At 40.6% G+C, this 24867-nt stretch overlaps 1 protein-coding gene across 5 annotated transcripts in view; it reads left to right on the forward strand.

Moving 5' to 3' along the window:
* Positions 1–24867, forward strand: part of LOC104921546 (endonuclease V) — a 66119-nt gene that overhangs the window by 28168 nt on the left and 13084 nt on the right. Inside the window, exons 8-9 of one of the 5 annotated variants that reach the window (XM_027283114.1) lie at positions 7419–7493; positions 11427–11866. In XM_027283114.1, the coding sequence (XP_027138915.1) occupies positions 7419–7493; positions 11427–11579 (228 nt within the window). In that variant the 3' untranslated portion in view covers positions 11580–11866. Of the gene's footprint in view, positions 1–3320; positions 3491–7418; positions 7494–9670; positions 9767–11426; positions 11879–24867 lie in introns of those variants that run through there. The other 4 variants (XM_027283116.1, XM_027283118.1, XM_027283115.1 and 1 more) reach the window with 4 other exon arrangements.

Below are 24867 nucleotides of genomic sequence, written 5' to 3' on the forward strand. Positions count from 1 at the left end.
ATGTCAAACAGTCAGCACACATGGAACAATGTTGGCAATCATTTGGAATAATGGCAATAATGATAAAATTAAGTTCAGTGTTCACTCTCCTTTTAGATCTGTTGTGGTTACCACAGCTCTTGAGAAAAGGAATGGGATGAAAAGACTGGACTGTGGTGGACCAACATTACCTGAGGCTCCTAAATGTGAAGATTCACTGCTCCTTACCCTTTTATATCTGTGTCAATGGAACATCTTTGTGTTTTGAACCGTCAGTCACACAAGACAACTAATTTGAAGACAACACCTTGGGCTCTGGCAAACAGTGATAGTTATTTTTCATAGTTCTTTCACATTTTGTTGAACATTTTGTAGAAAATTGATCCAAAGAAATTATCAACAGATTATGAATATAATAGAATAATATAAAAGAATAATAGAAATAATATAATAATTATGTTCCAGCCACACTAATAGCAATGGTACACAGAAATTATCCCATTAGTTCTTTTAAAAGCAGACTCTCTGTGGAGCTGCTAGAATGTCACATTGACTTGACACTTATGGCAGCACAACACATTGTGTTTAGTGGAAGTTGATGGAAGTCTTCGATGAAAAGGTAAGGGAAAGCAATGCCTACACTGCCATAAACCAGTCACGTCAGACAACTGACGAGGTGAAATATCCATGAAGATTGACACCAGCGCTCCACTGGTGCCACCTGTACCAGTCGGCTTGTGGAACCTTTCTTAACATACAGAGAGGATGCGACTGATTTAAAGTGGAGCTCCCCTTCAGGCCCCGAGGCTGTCTAAATGTTAATATATGGCTGTCTGACATTCTGGTGCTGCAGCTACTGGACTCTGGACCTCCACAGAGAGATTGGACGAAGGTTGGAGAAAGTCGAAAGAGCAGCCCTGGGGTGGATTTGAGAGAGAGAGATGTGTAGATGACAGGTGAGAGAATGGGGCACAGAGATCTGGACGAAAAAGTTTAATGATTAGAGTGACAAAAAGGATTTCACCAAGAAAAAAACTAGTGGGGGGAGGTGGACTCCAGTGAGAAGAAGAATTATACAAATGATTTGGAAAAGAAAGGAGGGATGTAAAAAGAAAGAAGGGCAGACTGGCATAGCTGCAGGGCTTAAGGGACTTTGGGGGACTAGACGATAAAGACCTGCCCCAGGCCACTGGACCAAAGCCAGAACTCAGACACCTCTGCGTGTGTGTGTGTGTGTGTGTGGCCTAGATTTACCAACAACCCATGCAGAGAGCCAGCAATGCACATCTGTTCACCTGTGCATCCCCACCTTGCCAGGAACTGTAGCCAGAGGAAACCAGCTCTGAACTGATGAGACTTCAGTTGAGGGTTTTCTTTGTTCTGGAGCAACACAGCTGTCACAGACTTTACAATTTACCACATCTCATCGTCAGGTACACACAGGGAGATAATTTATGGTGCTCTAAACCAGAGTTTTCTTTATTGCATTTTTTCTAAGGTTTATTTAGGTTTACACTGCCTAATTATAAGTAGCTGGTTTATTGGACAGAGTTTTGTAAGCTTTCCAGTGTAGAGGATTTTGTAAAAACAAAAGTCTAAGCATTTAAGTTTTAGATTTCTTCCTAGCTGTTTTTCTTTTGCTGTAAAGCAACAGTTCAACAAAATCCACCTACCAGCATCTCTGAAGCTTGGTAATTAACTCTCCAAGCTAACCAGCTGCAGGCTGTATTGATATTTAAGGGACAAATATCGTCTCATGATGATCGTCTGATCTACTGTAACTGGCATGTGTATTTGGTGGGCTTCTGTATTGTACTGGTTATTAATGAAGATGGAATGACACACACAACAGATGATGAAGTTGAATCTGCCAGGACAACATAACACATTGTGTTTAGTGGAAGTCTTCGAGGAAAAAGTGAGAGAAGGAGACACCTACACAGCCATAAAACAGTCACGTCAGACAACTGACGAGGTGAAACATCCGTGAAGATTGACACCGGCGCTCCACCGCTGCCACCTGTGGAATCTTTTTTAACGTACAGAGAGTACAAAGTGTTGACCCAACCAGCGAACCGCAATAGTTGCGAGCATGGCTAAAAGCTGATCCAGTGTTCACGGATATCATAGTTTTGCGGACACAGATCAAATGATCATCTCCAGGTTTGTGTTGCTCCAGCAAGTAATAGATATGAGACAGATGGCCTGGTGTTACTGTTGTTGTCTGTGTGTCTACATGTGAAACCCAGCACAAGCACACTTTTCTTTATGTGATTATGTAAATACATATAAGCAGTCTCAAACCTGCTGTTCTGTTCAGTTCTGTTTTTAGGTTTCTGACATTTCCCCAGCTGTATCGGCTGTTTGGATCTGCCATTGAACTCAGAGTATTTTTACCCACCAGGCAGAGAGCAGATATCTGTGCAGGGACAGGAAACTGCAGCAGGTTAATTTTTTAGCCACTGCAGGGTTAACACTGGTTGCCACGCTACTTCTGCTCACCACAGGCACTTTATATGTAGAGGTCTAAACAGACATACATAATAATTATGACTTAACATTGCCATGAAGTGAAATGTTGATTCAGTTAGTTTCTGTATGTGTGTATTGATTTTTATTTGTTTTATCTCAAATAAATGTGAACCCACTGTGACGTCACACACTGGTTTGTGGACAACTGATTGGCATTGTAGAGGTTGCCATCTGGGTTTTTTGGAGCCAGATGTGACCATATTTGGATGATGTGTGACATACTGTGAGTTGGGCTGCACTTGATTTTGACTCAAATTTCAAGCAGGAAGAAATGGAAACCTGCCTAGTCAGCTAAACAGGACACAAAAATGTATCTCTGCAAACTTTTGAGATATCTGCAATGAAGTCACAGAATCTGGATTCATATTTGTTCAGCACTGCTTAGTTTTTAAGAGTTTGTTCTTAGTTTTGTGAGCCCAGTGTGTTGCACTTGACCGGCTCACTGACAGTCACTTGTCAATCAAGGTTGTCACTCTGCTTTGTCATCTGTTTTACTTTAAACAGGACCATAACTTACAAAATTAACATGATGCTCACTCAAGAAGACTTAAAGCACAAACCTATTAGAAAAATGTTCACTGAGGTAGTGTAGTGGCAAAAAGAGTTAGAGGATTAAAGGGTTATTTTATGGTTTAGAGTGTGTGTTTGGGACATTCCAGCCTGGTTGTTCTGGATTGAAATAGATCTGTTCCTGACTTTCCAGAACTTTGCATCTTGATCTTATCTGGTCATTTCCAGTTATGTGATGTGAAGAGATTGTGAAATGGCATTATGTAACTGAGATATTGTTGTTGTGTTGTTTTGTTTGTAACAGCAGTAAGAGCCAGAGTGTGTCCACAGTGCACCAAGTCACATATTGAGGAGAGAGAGAGAGAGAGAGATATAAAAGGGGGCTGAGGATCATCGGGCAGGTCTAGGACAGCACGTCATTTGCATTCTGAAATTGCATGAGTTTGTAATAAACTTATATTATATAAAAGAGTACCTGTCTCCAGACTCATCGCTGCAGCCACTACAGTAGTAAGTGAAGTGAGAAGTGGGGTCATTTCTTCATAAAGCTCAATACAATCAGATTTTTTTTCTCAGCCAATAGTGCTGCCCCCTGCTGGCCATAGTGATTAGTTTAATCTATTCGATAAGAGGGGAGTCGCTAGTTATCTAGATTTGATTAACAACGGTTTTCTGAATGTTACATGGAGAACCTTTAATGTCAGTCCAACACAGTTATTAGGGTTAGGTTTAGATAAAAACGCAGTGGGTTAGGGTCAGTTATTTTTTTGGCCTTTTATGATAGTATAGCTGAAGATAGACAGGAAGGAGAGAGAGGGGGAATGACACACAGTAAATTAGCCGTCCGATGCGGGATTCGAACCGGGGCCAGCTGCAGCGAAGACTGAAGCCTCTACACACGGGGCGGCCGCTTAACCCACTACGCTACCGACCGCCCCGTTGCTGACTTTCTGTTAGATTTAGCAACTATTCAGACTCTCTTACTGTAGCTACTTAATTCTGAAAACTGACGAGGAACTAATTTAGTGACATATTCAGATGTCTCCTTTTGCACAGTGCTTACAAGCAGCAGTAGGTCTGGTGTGTGGAGCACCAGGTTTGAGCAGAGACATCTATCGGACTCTTCACTTTTTCCTTAACTCTTAATAAAGATATTCTTTTAGCTTTTACACCTCTCTCACATTTTCTCTCTGGATCTCTGAATTAGCATGCTCCTATAGCTTGTAAATATTTAAATAGTTTGTTTGATCTTCTTCCTCCATTTGTAGATTTTTAAAAAATCAAATATTAAAGTGAGTTTGTAATTATTTTTGCAAAAGATTTCTCTATCAACATTTCGTATGACTTCAGCTGATTTCTTCTTCACTGCAAAACAACATGACCACAAAGCTTTATGCAAATTGATGCTGTCATCCAAAGTTTATGACATCTTCTGGTAACCTTTGAGGCATTGAATCACTAGTATGGCACAAGTATGCAAAAAAAAGTGTGTGAACACAAATATTCAAGAGTGTGACCATTGATGATATTGTACATAATAAGTTATGTTTATCTACCCTGAGCTGTACAGTCAGCAGTCCTATACTTCATTGTTTATGAACTATGGTGCATAATGATGCCCCTTACATTACTTGTAACTTGTTTCTAAATTTAGCCATCAAACCACTATATCAAGCAGAACAGAGATAATCAAAATAGCACTGTATTAATGATGACACAAGAGGTTTCTTAAAAGATCTGCCTATTGTGTGAAACAGAAACTTCAAACTACTGGTATGTAAATAATATGTGAGTGGTTCAGCATCTCATCTTTCAGTATGTCTGACTTGACAACTTTCCAAATATCTTTCCCAGAAGCGTGTAATGCAGAGTCATTAGCATACAGCAGAAGCTTGCATTTCACTGCAGCTCAGGGATGCTCTTAGGCATAGGCATGCCAGGCGGTCATCAAGGGTGCAAAAAAGAGAAAGAAATGTTTTTATATTTAAGTTCAGACATCCACTATTTTTTTTTACTCTGTCACACACTCAATCCATGCTTTTTATTGTTAAATAAACCCAGTACTCACACTGCACAACACATTCTCTATGGGTGCAGTCTATTGGGGACGTATGACTGCTGTCATAAAAACTGCTGGCTTCTGCTTGTCTGTGACCCACTCGCTTCCTTTATTTAAGATAGCTGTGGTATACAGTCAAATCGTGGAATGACAGCTGTTCAGTGTCTCAAGTGTCCACTTGCACTCCGTTAAATCACTGACTGCAAAATAAAGCTGGAGCCAGCAGTTTCAGATTTGGTTCGGAGAGCGAAGTGAGCAGAATAGATTTGAGTTTCAAGAACAGTCGTTTTGCATTTTTTAGTGACATTTTGCACGTTAACCACATCTCTGGACTGCTGCTGTCAGTTGATAGGTTACTTATTTTATCAGTAGAAGTGCAACTACAGATTCACATTGTTCCAAAGAGAGGGTACAAAATACTATAGGACTAATGTACAAAATATTATTGGAATGATGTTGTGTTATATTTTCTTAAAGCCACTGGAAACCCAAATCTACACTAGCCTTCTAACTATGTAATTTAGGAAACCTTCCTGATATTTGGTTTGAATTGAACAGCTTTGCAGAGCACAAAGATAACGGTTTCAGTTCCTGTCAGAAAAGGCTGTCTGACGTCAGAAAGCAGTGAAAATGTTCTAAATATAGCATACACTTAAACTGATATCTAAAATATGTTTTGCTGATGCTCCCATCCACAGCAGTATATTGCATAGCTTGTACTCCTGCAAGAGATCAAAACAAAATCTGCCACTCCTACACAGTCTTGAGAAGTGGTGTAAACAGCAAAATTAACTGTTGTATAGCAAGGTTTTCTAGTTATAAATGTTTATTTTTTCTCAGATGTTTGTGGATGCTCAGTGAGACGTTCAACTTTAATATCATATATCCATGTTCACTATATCAAGACACATTTCCAGAGGCTTTCATGTGGAGCTATTAAGCTGTCCAAGTTGCTTCACTTTCAAAAAAAAAAAGAAAAAAGTTTTTATTGGTTTTTAGTTTTACTAATAAGTTCAATGCAAACCATTTTTATGTTTGACATAATTAAACACAATCAAAAACAGAACACAAAATAAATATATAAAAAATGAGGTTAAAGTTATTTGAAGGGAGCTACATCACATTTCGTTACATTTTTTCAGCAGAACAATGACGTATAAACCTGACTTTCTCTAGTTTTAAGTGCTGAATGACATCTCTTAATCACTAAATATAGTTGGGAGGCTCTTGGTTTAGAAAAATGACCTGTGTCCTAATGACAGCTTTGGCTTAGCGAGTTCTTGAGTAGTTGCCAGTTCTATTGCTAGCTACCCTAGTCTAGCTGAAGTGTCCTTGAGCATGGTACTGAACCCCAAATAGTTCTTAATGGATGTGATGTCGGTGTAAAAGTGTGTATGAGCTTATTGTGAGTGATGTACCGCTTCTGATCAGCAGTTGGCACTTTGCATGGCAGTCTCTGCTATCAGTGTATGAATGTATGTGTCAATGGTTGTCACTTTAAGTCATCTGTAGACAAGAAAAGAGGTATATAAATACAAGTCAGTTTACAAAATCCAACATCAGGTTTTATCACCTGCCCAAAAACATCTGAGAGAATTTTCTTCCAGTAATGAGATTATTGAGGACAGATCCAGAAGAGTAGCAGGGACCAGTCTACATTGATCATACACAAGGATATATTTTGGAAAGTTTTACTTTGGAGTAATGTAGACCACGTAGTTCATTAAACTGTATTAGCCCATGCTTAATGTATATTAAAGCTGTATGCACATTTGTCAAGGCATTTGTCAGACTGACCCATGGTCTACTTTCACAACTATCATGCCATGTTGCCTTTATTTGAGCCTCCTATCTTGAAGCATGAGTTTCGGTGTGTTAAGAACCATCACAGAGAGTAACCCACAGCAACACTTTCAGGAAGCATTTTTGTCATTTGAGAAGCCACAAAGGAAATCATAAAAAGAGTTTTCAAATGCTGGGATTAGAGTTGGAGCACAGTAAAACCCTAATGATGTTTAGAAGGCAGAGCTGTCTCAAACATTTGTACAAACAACCGATTGTGTCACACAGTGATTTATGTTGTTTGTCAGATTTGGCAGCAAACAGCAGAGCTCAGTTTGTTCAGTGTAAAGTCAGGATCAAGGCACTTTATTTTAATTTAAAACTTCAGAAGAACACATCCAGCCTGTAAGGGCATTTCTGTTCACGCGGCTGATCAACTGAGAACAGTTAGTGACAACCTGTTAAATGTGGAACCTCTCCCTTTCTATTTCCTGCTTTTTTCCTCTCTCACTCTCTCTCTCTGACTCCCTCCATCCTCGTCCTCCCTGTCGTCTTTCACAGGCCGACTGCCGCTCTAGAGAATACCTTCGCATACACTTCCCAGCTGCAGATACATGAATCACAGAATGAGGTAAGTGACAAAATACATCATACACTGAGGGTTTTCACACTCAGATACAGTGATCACACTCACACATACACACACACAAATAACTTGTATGTGTGCTACTTTGGCGGTGAGAGAAGAGTGATTTACACAGTCTTAAAATAGGCTTAAAAGCCACCGCAAGTGACTCACCGAGGATTTTCCCCAAATCCTAAAGTAAAGCCTGGTAGAAAGCTTAATCATTCTGATCTAATTTGCTGTTTAAATTAAGCAAATTAATTTTGGAGGAGGACAAGCATTCTGGTATCTCTGGAAAATGGAGGATTGTTTCCAAACTTGCCAAAAAATGTATTTTTCATCTCTCTGCCTTATTAGCACAATAGAGGCAAAGGACGGATGAAACAAGAAAATAGTTTAAAACCTGTGAAATTAAACTCATACGTTACAAACTTGTTGTAGTCCACAAGGCACACGTTCATTTTTTAGCTTTATCTTCAATTAGCAGACAGGCCGAAGGTCAGCAACAGAGCAGCAGTCCTGCAGCTGGTTGGGATTCATTTTGTCGCGGTGATAACTTGAGCCCAGGCATCCTGTTTCAGTGATGGTTCACACCTCTATCCTGCTGCAGCAGAGAAGGGAGTTTAAGATTTTAAGAGCCTTTGACAAGTTATCTGCATTTTCAGAGTGGTGGACAGAGCAGAGGTGAGCCAAGGATGGCTGAGGTTAAGCAGAGACACAGGCAGAAACAGAGGAGAGAAAATGCCTTTGATCCTGTGATTCTCATCTGAAATAACAGCCAGCACCGCTCAGTTCGACCCCTACCTTCCTCATTACCGATCAAAGCCGCCAACCGTTAGCATTCTCATATGCTTCGAGAAAACTGAATCATTGTTCGCTATCACTCCCCCCAAAGTATTTTCAAACGTGCACAGAATCAAACAATCTGCAGTGGAGTACAGCTGCTCGTCTCCGAGCTCACACTCACAGGTTTGTTCACAGTTGCTCACAGGAAGGCACGCAAGGGTGTGTGCACTCTCACATCCCTCGGCGTACCCCACTGGGACACATAATGGGATGTCCGTTCAGAAGCTCCCTGACGCGGTGAATCCTCTGAGCGCGCTCCGTTCTTTGATCAGCCACTCTACAAAGAGACTGAGACAGGGAGAGAGGCTTTGTGCTGAGTAGGCAGGGCTGTAGAAGGTTCCCTGTCGGCCTTAACCCAACTTTACCCTCTCACTCTCAACAGGCCACAGGCGCATTCGATCAGAAGCACTGTACCTTTGCTGGTGAGCTGTACATTTCACTCTCTCGAACAGTGCAGGGCAAGCCCTTATATACAGTAGGTTATGCTCCCAAAGCATATAATCAAAAATAACTTAACCCAAGACAGGGGACATTTAAGGACAGATAGCTAAAAGAACTTCTTTTCCCAAGATACCCCATCTATGGGTCTTAACCTTTGACCTGCCCTCTCCATTCACCTTTCTTAAAATAAAGCACACCTGACAGCATACTAGGCTGGTGGCTCTCCGGTACTCCTATCCAAATAACCCCAAAGTCTAGATGGCCTTAGACTACCAGTTATCTACACAAATAAGTGTCTTAATGTAAACTATCTATATATATATAATAGTACTATTGTTAATATGTAACTATGCATCTATGTGCAGACACCTCACATGTATCAGGTGCCAGATACTACAGTAATTCAGACTGCTGTTGGTCATATTTTAAGTGGTTATGTTAGCAAGTTTGAGAGTCATTTAGGCAGTTTGCTAAATGTGGAATAAAAAGTCAATTTTCATACTTGGGGTTTAGTCATCCCCATTTCTAACTAAAGAAACAATCACCATTCCTGCAAATGTCATCCAAACTTCTCCAGCTTCAGTACAGTTTGAAACTTTTTGGATGAAGCCCCAATAAAAGAGTTTCAAAAAGTCTGAGATTGTTGGTTTCTTAACTGTAAATCATTGTATCCTTTAAAGACATCTGTTTTGTCTGTCACCTCAGATCTTCCTCATGGGCCCTTCAATATGTGCAACCAGACAATGTTGCATTAACTTGTTTTCAGACAGAGTACCAGCTCTCTGTGATTTAAGACACTTTTTCTTGTCAAGACAGAAGAAGGCTGGAAATCCGTCTTTACTGTAGCTCCGAGCTCTAAAGTAACAGGCTGAACTCATTCCACTGTTCACCTGCAGATAGGCGAGTGACTCGACAGCGGACTGAGGTCTGCGCCCCTGGGTGGCAGAGGAAGAGAAATAGAGTTTCTGTCTCTGTCAAAGAGAGAGGAGGGAGACATGAAAGACTGAGCAGCGGGAGAGGAGATGAAGAGATCCGAACAGAGGAGGGGAAACAACAGGGGTGCAGAGGGATGGAAGAGTGTGGAAAAATCAATGCCTGTGTAAGACAGCAAAAGAAAAGAGCCGAGGCAAGAGGATAAAAACTTATCAGTGGTTGGCATGATGGAGTGACATGCTGGATTTAACTTCTTCTGCTGCTACTGATTTCTTTTATTGCAGAACGGCAGTGTGATACCTAAACCATAGAAAACAAAAACTTCAACTGATCTTATTCCTTCCACGTGGCAGATAGCTTCTACCTCGCTCTCTGATGTTTCGGTGCCTCTGTTATGTAATTTGTCCTTTTCATCATAAAACAGCACAAAGTAAAGAATCATATGTAGAAAAATCAAAGATCTGTAAAGTTACTGAAAACCTTTTAGTACTTATTGATACTTCAGCATTTTCTTGATTTATACTGGTATATTTGTTTTGTCTGGTTAATCCCTTGTATGGGAAATATTGTGACTGGAAATTATGAGGTAATACAGGAAAACTGCAAAGATCATCAGTTTTTTTTGACAGAATGAACAGTGGGGTAAAGCTTTTGGACCGTTAATGTTGACTGAGAAGTTGTCATTTAACACTTCTTTTTTCTTCAGTTTGTTAGATGTGCATTTAAACAACGGGGGAAAAAAATTAGAAGAGCAAGATTTATTTGTAGACAAGACGTAGACAAGAGGTATTAATTTACCGTAAAAATATGATTTCTATTGAACTAACATATGTAACATGTTGGCATCACAATGTAGACTTTTTTTTAACATAAGTCCAAGTAAATATCCGATAAAATAAAATATAAAACTTAGTTTGAAGTAATGTATTTAACTAGCCTGTGCCCTATATTTGATTGTATTGTATAGGGATGTTTTTCTGTCAGTTGAACAATGACAGGCAGTGTCATCTTTGACTAATTAAATATTGAAATATTACTTTGAAAAAATATTGTTAAGGCACTTCTGCCTTTATTTGATAGTATAACATTATAATGAGACAAGATACACAAAGAAAGTGATGATATGCAACAAAGAAACAAAGCTTCAGTATGTGTCTTATCCATATGACTAACAGAATGCCCCCAAAACAATAACCTAAATTATTGTTATTGTTAAAATTAAGTTCTTCATGATTTATTATCTGAGATTTGAATACCATTGTCACACAGTACCAAACTATCAATAAATCATCAGGAAAATAAAACTATGGGGATTGTTTCAATCAACTTCATGCTGTTATACAAACTTTACTGGCCTTTTCAAAAACATTTCTAAAATGTCATGGAAAATGTTGTGGAGGCAGTCGGTCCAAGGTTGGGCCGATGTGCTCTGTTGGGAGCAGAGGCTCTCATTAAAAAGTTATGGTGATACAAGGACACAGCTTGTTGCTGGAGGTACTATTCAGTTGAGTATTAACTGGAGGTCTGATCCGCAGAGGCAGTTTCATCGCCCATACCACTCTTCCTTACCCGAAACACCAGCATGTTTCACTGACTGAGTCTGACATTTTTAAACACCACCACTTCACTTTAGAGGAATTGACTTTAACCTTTTAAAGTTGATTTATCGACAAATTGTGCCATGGGATGACGGTGTCTGCGGATGTGTTTTTGCCATAGGTCGTGTCATGTTGGACTTTGGATGGTTCTTGCAGTCAAGAACAAACTTTATCGCTCCAGTTTGAGTCCTGCAGAAGCTGGCCGGTGTCAGGAGGGATTTTTTTTTTTTTAATGCACATATTTGTATTGTCTGATGCAGTTTTTATAAAATAATATGTTTAATATACAATATTCAGTGTTCTGGTTGGTTGGTTGGTGTGTTTCCTACAGCTGGTAATTCAGGTATGGGAGACATCTCCCCAGTGTAGCCTGGAGCTCTGGACCTTTTGTAGTTGAGTTTCTCCTTTTTCACGTTCAGTCCTTTCTCTGATGATCTGTGGTTGCTTTTTCTATTCTTGAGGCTGAGCAAGCCGCAGGAAATCTATCCTCTCTCGTCACTGTCCGTTTTTCTATCCTTTTTGACAACGCATACAGAGGGAGCAGGTCCTCCTTCAAGTCCACCATGTTTCTACAGAACAGACAAACTGAACACTGGCTCTTTTAGGGCTTTTCTTATTTTTTGCCATTTCACGGGCACTTTAACTTCTTTTTGATGCTAGGAAGGAGAGGGCAAAGCAGGGGGTGGCAATCAGCACACAAGATGCCACTAAATCCTACACACTGCTCCTCTAAGGATAGTGTTGATCTGATCTGTTATTGTTAAATAGTAAATACAGGTCGAACCAGTATCTCAAGGTTTGCTACATCATCATGTGTATGTGAGTGTGGCTCTGGTCCTGAAGGATCGCAACCTCTGGCTGTGTGTACCAGGCATCCGGCCCAGACTGACCCAGACTGTGGAGCAAACAGTTCTGACGCCAACTCTGCTTCTAAGGGACAGTAAATAAAACATGTCTAGGTGACTCAGGGGCACAAAGCTTTAATGATATTTTTTTTCTCTCCATCCATCTCTGGCTCTCTGTTCTCTGCTCTGGTTCTTTCTCTCACACACATGTGCAGTGAGTTCAGAAAAGGAAGGCACAGAGTCGAGTCTGTCTTCAGACAATAAGACAGACTTCAAAATAAAGTAAAAGGTAAAGTTTTACCTCCAAATAAAGTGATTTTGATAATTTAGTCAAACCATAAACACTGGTGTTTTACTGACTGCAAATATGATGACTTTAGACTCGACTTAACAAAATCAAAAAAGACTCTAAGAAAAGAAAATATTTGATACCTTCCCACCTAGCTCAAAGGCGAGAAAACCAGCACCATGAATCTGTTCTGGAATCTGGACTTACTTGTGACTTGACAAACAATGACTTGGTCCCACCTTTGTTGTTTTACCTCACGGACTTTGTGAATCTCAGCAATTACTTTGGTGATATCGAAAGAGACAAAAATGATTTCCACATTAAACCAGGATTATTTATGTTATATTTTTGTGTTAACAGTTCATCAAATCACATGTGAAGTGAACAGGGTCACTTATAGTAATGAACCTACTGTTGTAATGAACATCTTCAGACCCAAAGTGCAAACACCAGAATCAGTTTATTGACAGTGCTGACAGATACTCAGGGGGCTGTGAGGCTGAAGATGGCTTAAGTGACAGTGACACAAACTGGTCGCGTGGCTTGGAATGGTGCAGGATTGGGTTGGACACATTTTTCTGGTGCGGGTGGAGGGACAAAGTAAGCGGTGCGTAGTTTCTACTATGTAGTCAATGTGGCCAGGTCAACAGAGGAGGAGACCGGACACAGAAAATATATTTTTGTAGGATCTTTAATACCCCGACTGCCCTCGAGCGAGCACAGCATTAATTTGTTAATTTTGAGTTATGACAGTTACAGTCAACAAAATAAAAAAAACAGAAAATCAATTGTTTCCTTTTATACTTTCTGACGTCCTAGTACAAAACAAACCAAAAGCAAGTGCTAGCAAACAGCAGCACAAACAAACAAAAGCAGAAACAAACAACAGCAGTGGCCCTATTCTCTATATACTGTAAACAGGAAATAAAAATACATTAATACATTTCTAGGCCACTCTACACATTTACACATCTTACAACATCAGTTTTTAACTCAGTAAACTTCATGAATTAAATTAATAAACACCATGAATTAACTTTAATGTACATATTTATACATCCTTTTGAAAAATATGCTTTTACTGCGAACTCAGTACATTCAGAAAACAAAATCATGTGCTCACTTACTTTAGCTTGTAGCTTGAGAGCTTCACGCTTCACCTGGATGCGACATGCATACACAGTTCTGTCTCCCCTCTACATGGGTAACAATATACAGTTTTATAAACAACACGTAACACTGAAAATATAACTAACTAAGATTTCAGTTCTCTATGTGCCACTCACGCTGACCCGTGGTCGTCTAGGCGGCTCCCAACACACAACCACAACAATAAACAACCCTCGACCGACGAGAAATAAATAAAAGTCTTCAGTCACATTTCGCGCTTATTAGCAACTCTCGCGTGATCTCCTAGTTCTCATGGGATTCTCAGGCTAGCTGGCCTTAAAGTGACAGTACACATTTCATTGGGGCCCAGCTAACACCAAAAACACAGTAACCCCTGTTCACTTGGCTACATCAAAATGATGTGGAAGGCTGGACCAGTCTTATAAACTGTGAGGCTTGATTAGCTAATGAGCCACAGGTAGAGAGGTGCATAGCAGGTGAGGGGAAATCCGCAGGCTCGCCCAGCAACAAAGAGAGACAGACAGACTCAGGAGGGAGGGAAAACCAACAGGAAACATTAAGAAGGGAGAAGACAAAAAGCCTCCATCATAACACCTACAGAGAATTACCGCCAAACTCTGACTGCCCTCAGCTCTACGGAGCAGTTTAGCCTCTTTTAACACTCTGTTTTAGCTTCATTCCTCTCATCAACCCTGTTTCAGCAGCAGCAGGCAGCTGTTTGGGTTAAAAAAAAAAGCTCTGATAAACCCCCCCGTACACTACCTGACCAACAGCAGACGGACAAAGTTAGAAACCAGCTAGTGAGCATATGGAGCATTTAGCAGCTTAGGTCCTCAGGCGGTGGGCATGGGTGTAAATAAAGACTAATGTTGCTGTGTCTGCTGAACAGGTCATTTTTGGCCAAAACAACTTTATAAGTCAGAGGTGTGTGTGTGTGTGTGTGTGTGTGTGTGTGTGTGTGTGTGTGTGTGTGTGATATGTTCAGCTCTACTGATAGTGTCTTCTTGTTGATGTTTGCTGTGATTGCTCACTTTCAGCCAAATGAAGTATCTTCTATTTAAAAAAAGACAAATATATGGAGATTAAGTCAAAAAATCTAATCAACCTCTTTTGTACGATTCATCAACAAACTACAAATCTGCAGCCCAGCTTATAGAACATCCTACTTCTCCATTCTGCTTTTCTTCAAAGACTTCTGGAACCTCTTGTGAAATACATTTTTATTACATCCTGTCTCTGTAAAGTGCAAAGTAATTTAAATGTCACTGCGTTATAGCTGTTTGCTGTGCTGTTTGTTCCACAGTTTGTCTTGTCATTCTCCTGCCCTCTGTTTGTATGTGTGGGAACATAAAACAGAAAATGCTCCCCGTTCAATTTGATGTCAAAATCGAAGCTGGAGTTATGAGCAAGCCATTTTTGCTCGTTTCTCCCCAGGCCTTTCCTCTGTTGTTGTCTTGTTTCCTTTTCTTATTTGTCCTTGTTTTATCACCGCCACTTATTGTCCCCTCGGTTGTTCCAGTTTCACTGACTGACTGTATTTATTTGTATATATTCAGCCCTCTCTAATCTGTGCTGTGCCACTTCTCTCTTATCTGGCAGTGAGATTAAATCATTGGCACATTCTGCTTTATGTTTAGTTTTTAGGGTTTTTTTTTACCAGATGGAATCATTAGTAATGTTGAACTAGTTAGAGACAAGAGCTAGTTTCTTTTTCATATTCTTTTTTTTTTGTCTTTTTTGTTTTGATTAATTCACTCCCTGGCAATCTTTTCTTTTTCTTTTTCTTTTTTTTTTTTTTGCTGCTTTTTGCTGCACTTGACCCTCCATCGCCTTGGTGTGACTTTCTCTTCCACACGTTCCTCCCAGTGGAGACAGCTGCACAATGTGCCTGAGGCAGCTGCAGGCATTGAGCGATACTGGCATACAGTAACAGTGTGTGTATATACAGTATCTGTGTGTATTCGTGTGTTATGCATTGAAGTGTGGGGGGATTGGGAGAAAAGATGACAGGATGGAAGGAAGGAGATAAATTGCAAAAAGGTCAAAAAGAGTAAGGGTGGTTAGGGAATGTGTGTGTGTCTGTTCATGCATGCTGATTTAGGGGGTTGACAGCATAGATGATAGGGAGTGAGATTAATAAAGGAGATGGATGGAAAGTTAAAGGCTTGGTCAAAGCAAGAGGGAGAGTTGACATCATTGGACTGTGAAAGAGTTTTCTCTGTCTGTTTATTCCCCGTTTCTATCGGCATTCTGTCATGTGTTTCCACGGCAACAGATACAAATTGCACAGGAAAGAGGAAAAAGGGAGAGGGTGCACGTTGCACATTTCCAATCCTTAAAGACTGACTTCCTGGGAGGAGGAGGAGCATGATGGGAATGATGTGGAGGGAGTTGCTGAGGGGGAAAAGCCGATGCTTGATGTGGAAGCCTGCAGATAGAGGAAAGACCCTTCCCTCTCCCTCTCCCCTCCCTCTTCTTCTCTTTATCCATCCTCCCTACTGTCTGTCTGATGCAGCGGAGGAGAAACCGCATCCATTTCATCATGCCCGGCCTCACACAGAAAAACCTTCAGCGTCGCGCTTTGTGCCGCTTCGCCTCCCTCTGCCAGAATGCCGCCATGCGCCACTCAAGTATTGATAAATTGCCACCACCTGCCTCATTTTTCACCAGCGTCGCCACCTCGTTGTCAAACGCATACACACTGACACAAAGCCCCCATGCACCCCTCAGTGATAACAAGAACAATCACTGAGCCTCAGAAATGAGAGATGGGAAGACAGAGGGAGAGGGCAACTGGGTGGAGGAATAAGTGGGTGGGGCCTGGGGAGAGGGCATATGAAGAAAACAAGTGGCAGCAAACTTTGTTTTATTTAGTTTTTTACAGACATGTAGAGACAGTTTGCCATTGACAGAATCACTGTGCACTGAAGGGTTTATTATATTTGGATAAAGCTAAAACAGACGTCAGTGCTGTTGAGATACACAGATTACTGTACAGATACTTTTGTGGCTTCAGATCACATTCAGATTTCAGTAACCTGCAGAAGTTGTGCTCCAACACAAAAAAGCTGGGGAAACTTAAAAGTTTCTAGATTTTAAACAGTGTCTCTGTTTCCCACAAACATGTCGTCGTAACGATGTCATCATTTCCCACATTCGTGTGACTGTAAATCACACCTGAGTCACGACATCTTCGTGTGACATACTGCCGTGTTCCTGGCACCACTATGGCAGGAGAAAGATGCTGAGGTGAGTCAAGGCTGTAAAAAAAAAGGAAAAAAAAAAAAACTAGATGAGTTAATCAATAGATATTTCACGTCTGTTTTTTCTGTGTTCCCATCACGCATTGACTTTTTCCCCGTGACTTTTTTCTTCCTGCTGCGAGGAGCTTTACACATCACTGAACCACTCTTACAATTCATCGAGTGGAAAGGTCGCGTTAGTACCTTTATAAACAAAAGGTGGATGTATGTCACGATTTACTTGCAGTTTCTGCCACGTTCAGCATTTCTTGCTGGCTCGCCCAGTACAAGAATAGCTCAAAGCCAACCCCATCTGTGTTTATTTCGGTCTAAAAAGAAATCCCAGAAATTTGGGAGAAAAAACGCTGTAATATTGCCAAAAGGTTTTTACGCCTGGCTGAAGCAAAGAAGTTGGCATTTAGAAAAAGAGTGTGTGATGCTCATAATCGATTCTTCAAATAAACCTTTGACATTACGGCGCCAACTTCTGCCTGTTTTACTGCAGACAAAGCACTCACGACATGCGGCTGCTACGCCATTACATGCCTCCACTCTTTACATGAAATATGGATGGATCCACTTAAAGGTGGGGGTAGGGGTACACTTACTGCACCAGCCTGAAAGTATAGGTGGCATATTGACAGTTTTGGAACCCTATAACCCCAAATCAGACGGGTTGGTCTAACATTAAATGGGCCGCAGTTTGGTGCAGGGAAGCTGTCGATAGGTGGACCGCAGCCCTTTTTCCAACTTCTCTGTCCTGAAGATTTCATCAACTAAACTATTCATTTAGTTTAGTTTAGTTTAGTTTAGTTTAGTTTAGTTTAGTTTAGTTTGGAGAGAAAGATGAAGGTATTTTAGAGGCACAGAATGGTGCTCATCATCTATTCATCCACGTACGACATTCAAAGCACTTTCTGCAAGGTTAAATCCAAACCGAAGCACTCTGTGTGTTTTTTGTGTTTGCTTTCTCTCCTCACTCTCAAACAGAAAGTGTCACCGTGGCGTTGTACCATATCTCCACCGTTGTCAGCAGCATCTTGTTCTGTTGTGGCATCCTGACGTGTGCGTGATTGATAGATGACCGGGCTGACACCGCCTGGCACTTGAGTTATAATGACAGGTGGGTTGCTGCAGTATCAGACAAATGGCCTTGTTTATCTCCAATAGAAGCCCCGGCACAAAGCGCACCCACTCAGACTAACATCCCACACACCTGTGTGTCCTTACCCCTGCATCCTTTTGTGTGCACACACTAGGCGTCCAGGTGTTTTGCCATCCACTTCACCACAAGCTCAAACTTCTTACATGCCCTCGCTGTAAACCAGAAAATCAATGAGCTTTTTGTTTCCCTGAGGCTTCTAAAGACAAATCAATTGAGGCCGATCTATTGTAATAAGGATGCGTCAGCCTTGGACGAGGCAGAGGAGATGCTGTGAACATCGGTTATTAGATTTTCCGACGAGGGAAGAGAGGCTCAGCAGACAGGGCCAGGGCTTTTGTTTTCATTGAGTGGCTGTTATGTGAAGTCCACCCCAGCTTAGTAACTCCATCGTCGCTGCCAGTGGGCCGCTCTGCACTCCTGCTTGTAAGGTGCTTCAGTCAGCAGTGATGCTCAGCTTCATCAGGAGTGGGATTAGTGCTCTCAGAAGCCTTTCCCACTGTCAGGAGACATTAGTGAGATTCCCACCTTAGCTTTGTTATATAGTGTTGAACTATGTGTTCAACTATTCAAGAGGTCCAATGTACCTATGAACAGTGTTACAATCCAGCTTGTTTACTGTCGGGGAAAAGGAAGCAACATAAAACCTGATGTATTTGGTAAAATTATTATTTGTTGCCAGGAGCTCAGATTAGTAATATAACAAATGAGTGAGGCACGCTTCAAGGGCAGAAGGGCTTGTAGATGCTGCTCAAACCAAAGAAATAAACATAACCTAACCTAACCTAACTTTCTAAAAGGAACCAAAAAAAAATTCAAGAAAAACCTCACTATCTACTTTAACTTAATAAAAACACTGCCTCTAAAGCTAAATCAAATCAAATTAAATTTTATTTGTATAGCACAAAGTCACAAAATACATTTGCCTCGGAGGGCTTTACAATCTGTACAGGGAGTGACACCCTCTGTCCTTAGACCCTCGGTTTGAGTGAGGAAAACCCACAAAAACCCTTTAACAGGGAAAAAATGTGGAAGAAACCTCATGGAGGGGCCACAGAGGAGGGATCCCTCTCCCAGGACAAACAGACGTGCAATAGATGTCACGTGTACAAAACAAATCAACACAAACATATTGTACAATTACAATGAATGATAAAATGATTACAGTAGCAGTGGAACCTATGATAGAGATAGAGAGACACAGATGCACAGCAGCAGCAAATCATAAACTAACTATAAACTGTAATGGAGATATGGCAGCAATAATGACAGTAGTAATATATGTAGTGGACGTTATGCAGGACCACAGCAGCAGCCATGATCCATGAGAAGCTGCTGGACGAGAGAGCACAAACCTAGTGATTTTAAACAGAAGAATTCTGTGTGTGTGCAATCGATACATCACCCCAGTCCCCAGGTAGTTAAGTGCTTCTATTGAACAAAGTAAGTCTTAAACATTCACAATCTGACACTGAGAGGAACGTCGTGTTAAATTCATTTTTGTACAAGCTCACTGTTTGTGCAGTTTAACAAAAAGGCATATCGACAGGCCATTAGTCCAGCAGCAGTTCAACAGTATTATAGTCCTGAGTTGGATGTCCCCATATCCAGATTAACCTGCTGTGAGCCCTGGGGCAAAAACGAGTTGCCGTGCCCCCAAAATATCTTTCCCCGTTCAATCCTAAACCCAAATGTCAGACCAGAAGATTGATTTAGGATTATGCAAAATGACAAATTACATTCAGACATTTTCAAATTATTCCTGTGTTCAGTATATGCACGTGGTAACTAAAGTGCTGGTAAGGTTAAGAAGAGATAATAGTTAGGGTTTACAACCATTAATTGCATTTCTGTAACAGGACATGAAATCCAGATTCCTACACGGCCATCCATCACCCAGACCCGCATACCCTGACTTTCTGCCTCACTACATTGAGGACACACTCTGTCATGCTTTGGCACACATGATTGACACTGGATGTAAATTGTAAGGTGAAGAATCGTTCACTATGGATGTAAATCTCAGGACGCTGGGCAGCTCTGTTCTTGTGTTCCTGTGCTGACTTATTACATCAGCCCAGATTTGCTGTGATTACAAACACGAAACAATCCAACATCACCATAGCAACGTATCATCATGTGTGTTTTGTTTAGCCAACCTGCCATACCATCAGACATTTAGTTTATTTTTCCAATGTCGGCCAGAAGGTGTTGTCTGTCTGTCGTCTAACACCTGCCTGAATCCACGTGAATGCAGCATAAGGCCTTTTTGTGTCGGTTGATATTGAGCCTCAGTGCTTCATACGTTACAACTGAATTACAACAGACCACTTGCTGCACAGTAGACCTGTGGTTTTTTGGGTATCCCGTGGGGTCACCCAATATAGTTGTCTACTTAATGGTGTTTAATGAAGTCTCCATTTTTTAATGATAGTCTACAGTATACTCTTAGTTGCCTTGGAAAATGTTTCATCCCCCCCCTCCTTCCCTGAAACTAATTTCTTATTCCATGGTACACCTTTCAAAATATTCAGACAACATGGTCCATTACGATGGCTCACAGCCCTGTTTACTCTGTTTTTGCCGCAAGAAAGGTAATCAGCTTTTGAACTCGCTGGTGGAGTGAAGGCTCATTCACATCAATCCTTTCTTGAGAAGTCGGGGAATAATACCTGGAAAGATGATTTTTTTGTTTTGTTTTGTTTGTTTAACTTTCTGCATATGTTTATGTGTCTGTGTGTTTGCTGATCACAGTTGCCTGATGCTGATGAATATTAATAATCCTACAGAGAGCATTAGATAGACATCTGCCCAAAGCACTTCACTGCACCTCATCACAGTGAACCGAGCCAAGCATCCCTCATTGAATAAAGATCTGTGTATTTGTCTGGTTTTCTAATTCTATTCTGTCTGTCCAGTGGACATTTAACTAACTGCTCAACTAGTTGAGTACTAAACTCACTTATTGGTGCAGTAGTCTCTGCTTGTATTTTATATATAATCCAGATTTGAAGTTAATGTGCAAACACTAGATTAATTACAATCCCTCTGCACATAGTATTACCTTATTTATCAGTATTTATCACAATACTATTTTTCAAGACCTTACAACTAGTAGAAATTGTAGGTAAAGGTAAAACCCTGATTATATGTCCTGTAACTATCTATTAAAACTATGTGGTTATCTATCTGTATCTGCACACAAAAGCCAGTCAAACGAAGACAGACAGACACAACGGCTATGTCTATCTCCATCAGTTCACTATAGCATTCTAGGTAGCTGTCAGGGTCATAATTATCATATCTTATGCATTTCTATTTCAATTTGTTGTTTTTAATTTGAGTTTTATAAACAGAAGGGGAGTACTTCAGTACTTGTTGTATTTAGTAGTAAATTACACAATTGTTTATGTTTATTTATTATATAGTATTTTTTTTAGGAAATTAAATGGGGGAAAGAAGAGGCTCATGACCTCAGTATTTCTTAAGCCCTGGTTATGGCCCTGCTAGCAGTCTGTCTGTTTGTCTGTCTGTCTAGCTGTTTCTCTATCTACAGTTGCTTCTGCCCCTTTTTTTCTGTAGCCATCTGTCTGTCACATTTATCCACAGATACACCCACGCATTTTACATAAACTCTGAGGTTCAAGCCCTGAAATAATCACGCGTTGATCTGTAGCATCATCCTCTCATCAGTAGCTCCAGCGTCATTATCCCCTCTCACACATGTGTTCTTATTGGCTCACGTTTCGCGCCGTTCCCAAGAGATACTCTGTGCATGTATGTGTGTGATCACGAGTATGTGTTTTTTTCTTTTCTCTTTTACCATCACGCTCATTCGTTACTGTGGGAAAAACCACAAGCTCCTACGCACAAACACCTCCTCTTACTCACACACCTCATTACTCACTATAAAGAACCTGAGGCCTCTGGGCTCTTTCACCGCAGCCCACCGTAATGCCTTGTCTTCCAGACCATTCATAAGGCGTAATGTTGGTGTTGAGTAGATCAACACGAGTGGTAATGGCTTGTATCGCATGCATGTTTTCCCGAAGATACTGCACCCAATCCCATGCATCACACCCACAACAGCTCATTTGCATCAGAGTAATATGGTGTTTTACTACAGACGAGGCAAGAGTGTGATTTGTTGGTAAGATGAGTAGTGATAAATATTTGACTTCAAACTCAAATATGTCACACAAATGTGTTTTTTTTCTCTCTCTCTCTGAGCATGCAAACATCTGCTATGATCATTAATTCATGACTGACACTATGGCTTAACGCTACACAGTTACAGAACATATACTGTACACGGTGCTAAATCTGGGCTGTCGAATAGACAGAGGTGCAGGTTGTTAGGTGCACAGATTGCATTATTCGTTATGTCAATTCTCTTCACTGACGGGGTTACAGAAGGAGCCTTCATCTCCTCATCCTCATCCTCATCCTCATCCTCATCCTACTCTTCAGTGTCAATGCTCAGCTGCTTTATAAAGCCTGCTTTAATGTCAGACAGGCAGCTTCAAACATCCTGTCTTTCTCTTTGTAAGTCTGTGTATGTCTCATTTCCGTCTTTCTCTCTTCCTCCCCCACTCTCCCTTTCTCCCTCTCTTGACATCCCTTTACTCGTTCTTCATTTTCCTCTTTTCTCTCCCAGCACTTTTGTCCACTTCTTCTGTCATCTCACCTTTGTTTTTTTCCTGTTCACTCGCCTTTACCTTACTCTTTCTCTTCCCCCCTGCCGGGCTGTCTCCTCTCTCTCTAACCCTGCCTCCCTCTCATCACCTTCTCACTCTGGTACACAGCTGTCAGACATGGCACTGAATCGTATCGCACTGACCCAATCAGAATTCGGTATGAGGCGGGGGGTGGGGTGGGGTGGGGGCATCTCTTCAAAGCGATTGTTGGCAATTGGTAAGCAGCTGCTTTGGAGCAGAAACCAGGGAGAGACAGACAGACAGAAGAGAGGCAACAGGGACTGAACTCCTCACTGTTCACTGATTCTCTCTGCTTGGAATTCCTGATTAGTCTAGATGCTGTAGGTGTTTTTAAAGGGACAGTTAAATGAGACTGACTCCATCTGAAGTCAGTAGATGTCATTAAAGAAATGGCTCTGATGAAGGTTAGTTTAATGGGCAGTGGGAGATGATGAGAGCAGGGTGACACTTTAAAACAAATGAAGGCACGCTGAGGGTGTGTAGTATGAACCTTTAAAATATGATATAAAGCATACAAGGAACAAACCAAGTACAAAGTCCCCCAGTGCCCGTAAACCACCACAATAGCAGCCTGTTCCTTTTCACTTCCACTGGTTGAAGAGAGGGCAATATTAGATTTTTTGCAAATAATTTCTCTGGGGGAAGGAGCCAGTGGGCTTCAGTAGGCAAGCTGTTGATGTTAACACTGCCAGCAGTGTTTGGTCTCTGCTGCTGACTTTGAGTTTGCTGTGTTGGTCTGAAATATTGTGCAATCTATTAAAGTGTCTTTCACGAGAAACCTCCCACTGTAATGTATGCATTATTGTTACTACAACTGCTATTACTCTTTTCTGTGTTAGTAATGACACTCCACTCCACTAACAGACTGCCATTATACATATTAGTGTTGATACTAACATTGAACATATTTTATTGTTCACAGAATATTACTATTATTAAGTGTTTTTCAAGGAGGACCTGACAAGTACTTATGTTATCTAAACTATTATGGGGCACTTAAAGGTCCAGTGTATAACATTTAAGGGGATCTATTAGCAGAAATGTAATACAAAAAGCACAACTATGTTTTCATTAGTTTATATTGACCTGAAAATAAGAATTGTTATGTTTTTGTTAGCATCCTATATCTCCAGAGGGAGAGGGTCTTCTTCAGTGGAGTCTGCCATTTTGCTTTGAGAACCGCGGGACTAATCAAAAACTGACTCTAAATAGGACCTTTTATGTTTTTTGCAGTTTGCAGGTTTTATGTCCACTGTAGTTTCAGGTTTGGAACGGGAGGGTGAGGCGAGTAGTAATTAGTTGTTTGCAATCTGGAACTTTGCCACTAGATGCCACTAAATCCTACACACTGCGTCTTTAAAGAAAAACACAAACCAGCATCAAATTCTGACACAATACATTTGAAAAAAAAGCAATAAAAGTGACAAAATCAAAGTGAGCATGAAAATAAATATTAATACACAAAAAACTGTTTCTGATACTGATACTCAGTTGTCAAAGAAGTATTTAGAGCCTGTATTTAAGTTAAAGTAGCAGAAGCAAAATGTCAAATAGTCCTTTACAGGTGTCCTACAAGTCCTACCTGTGTGTACTGACACAGCCTGTAGTACACCAGTAGATAGTGAGAAGTTCCACTGATGGAGGTCAGCAAAAACAAGATTTCCTGGTGTTAAATTCTTTAAGTAAAATGTTTTAATTAAACAGAATTAAGACACATTATTCTAAATTATATTAATAGTCTCCTTTCCCATGAATATGGAACATCTTTCTAATATTGTGTTAAATCCATTTATATCAATAAGAGTAGAGCTCACAGTATATAATACAAATGCATAGCAATGTTGCAGGCTCCAGCTAGCTAGCATAATTTAACCCCTGTATATGCTATATGTTGGATAATAAAAATACATACTTTCATAATTTTTTTGTTTTGATGTGAATTCAGAATCTGCAAAGTAAATAGCTATAGCTGTCAAATTAATGTAGTGTAGAAGTATATTAGTAGTACTTCATTACTTAGAGTTACAGTTACGTTGGCTGTTACTGCTTCCATAAGTGTGTGTCATAAATGATAGGCAGAAATGTCAGCTCCTCTAACACATGCTCTGGATGTCATTTTGAGTCATGAAGGCACCAGTTCTTAAAAACTCACCCTCTGATGTTGACTTGCGGCCT

The sequence above is a fragment of the Larimichthys crocea genome, chromosome X (assembly GCF_000972845.2).
Source record: "Larimichthys crocea isolate SSNF chromosome X, L_crocea_2.0, whole genome shotgun sequence".
In the NCBI taxonomy this organism is placed as follows: Eukaryota; Metazoa; Chordata; class Actinopteri; family Sciaenidae; genus Larimichthys; species Larimichthys crocea.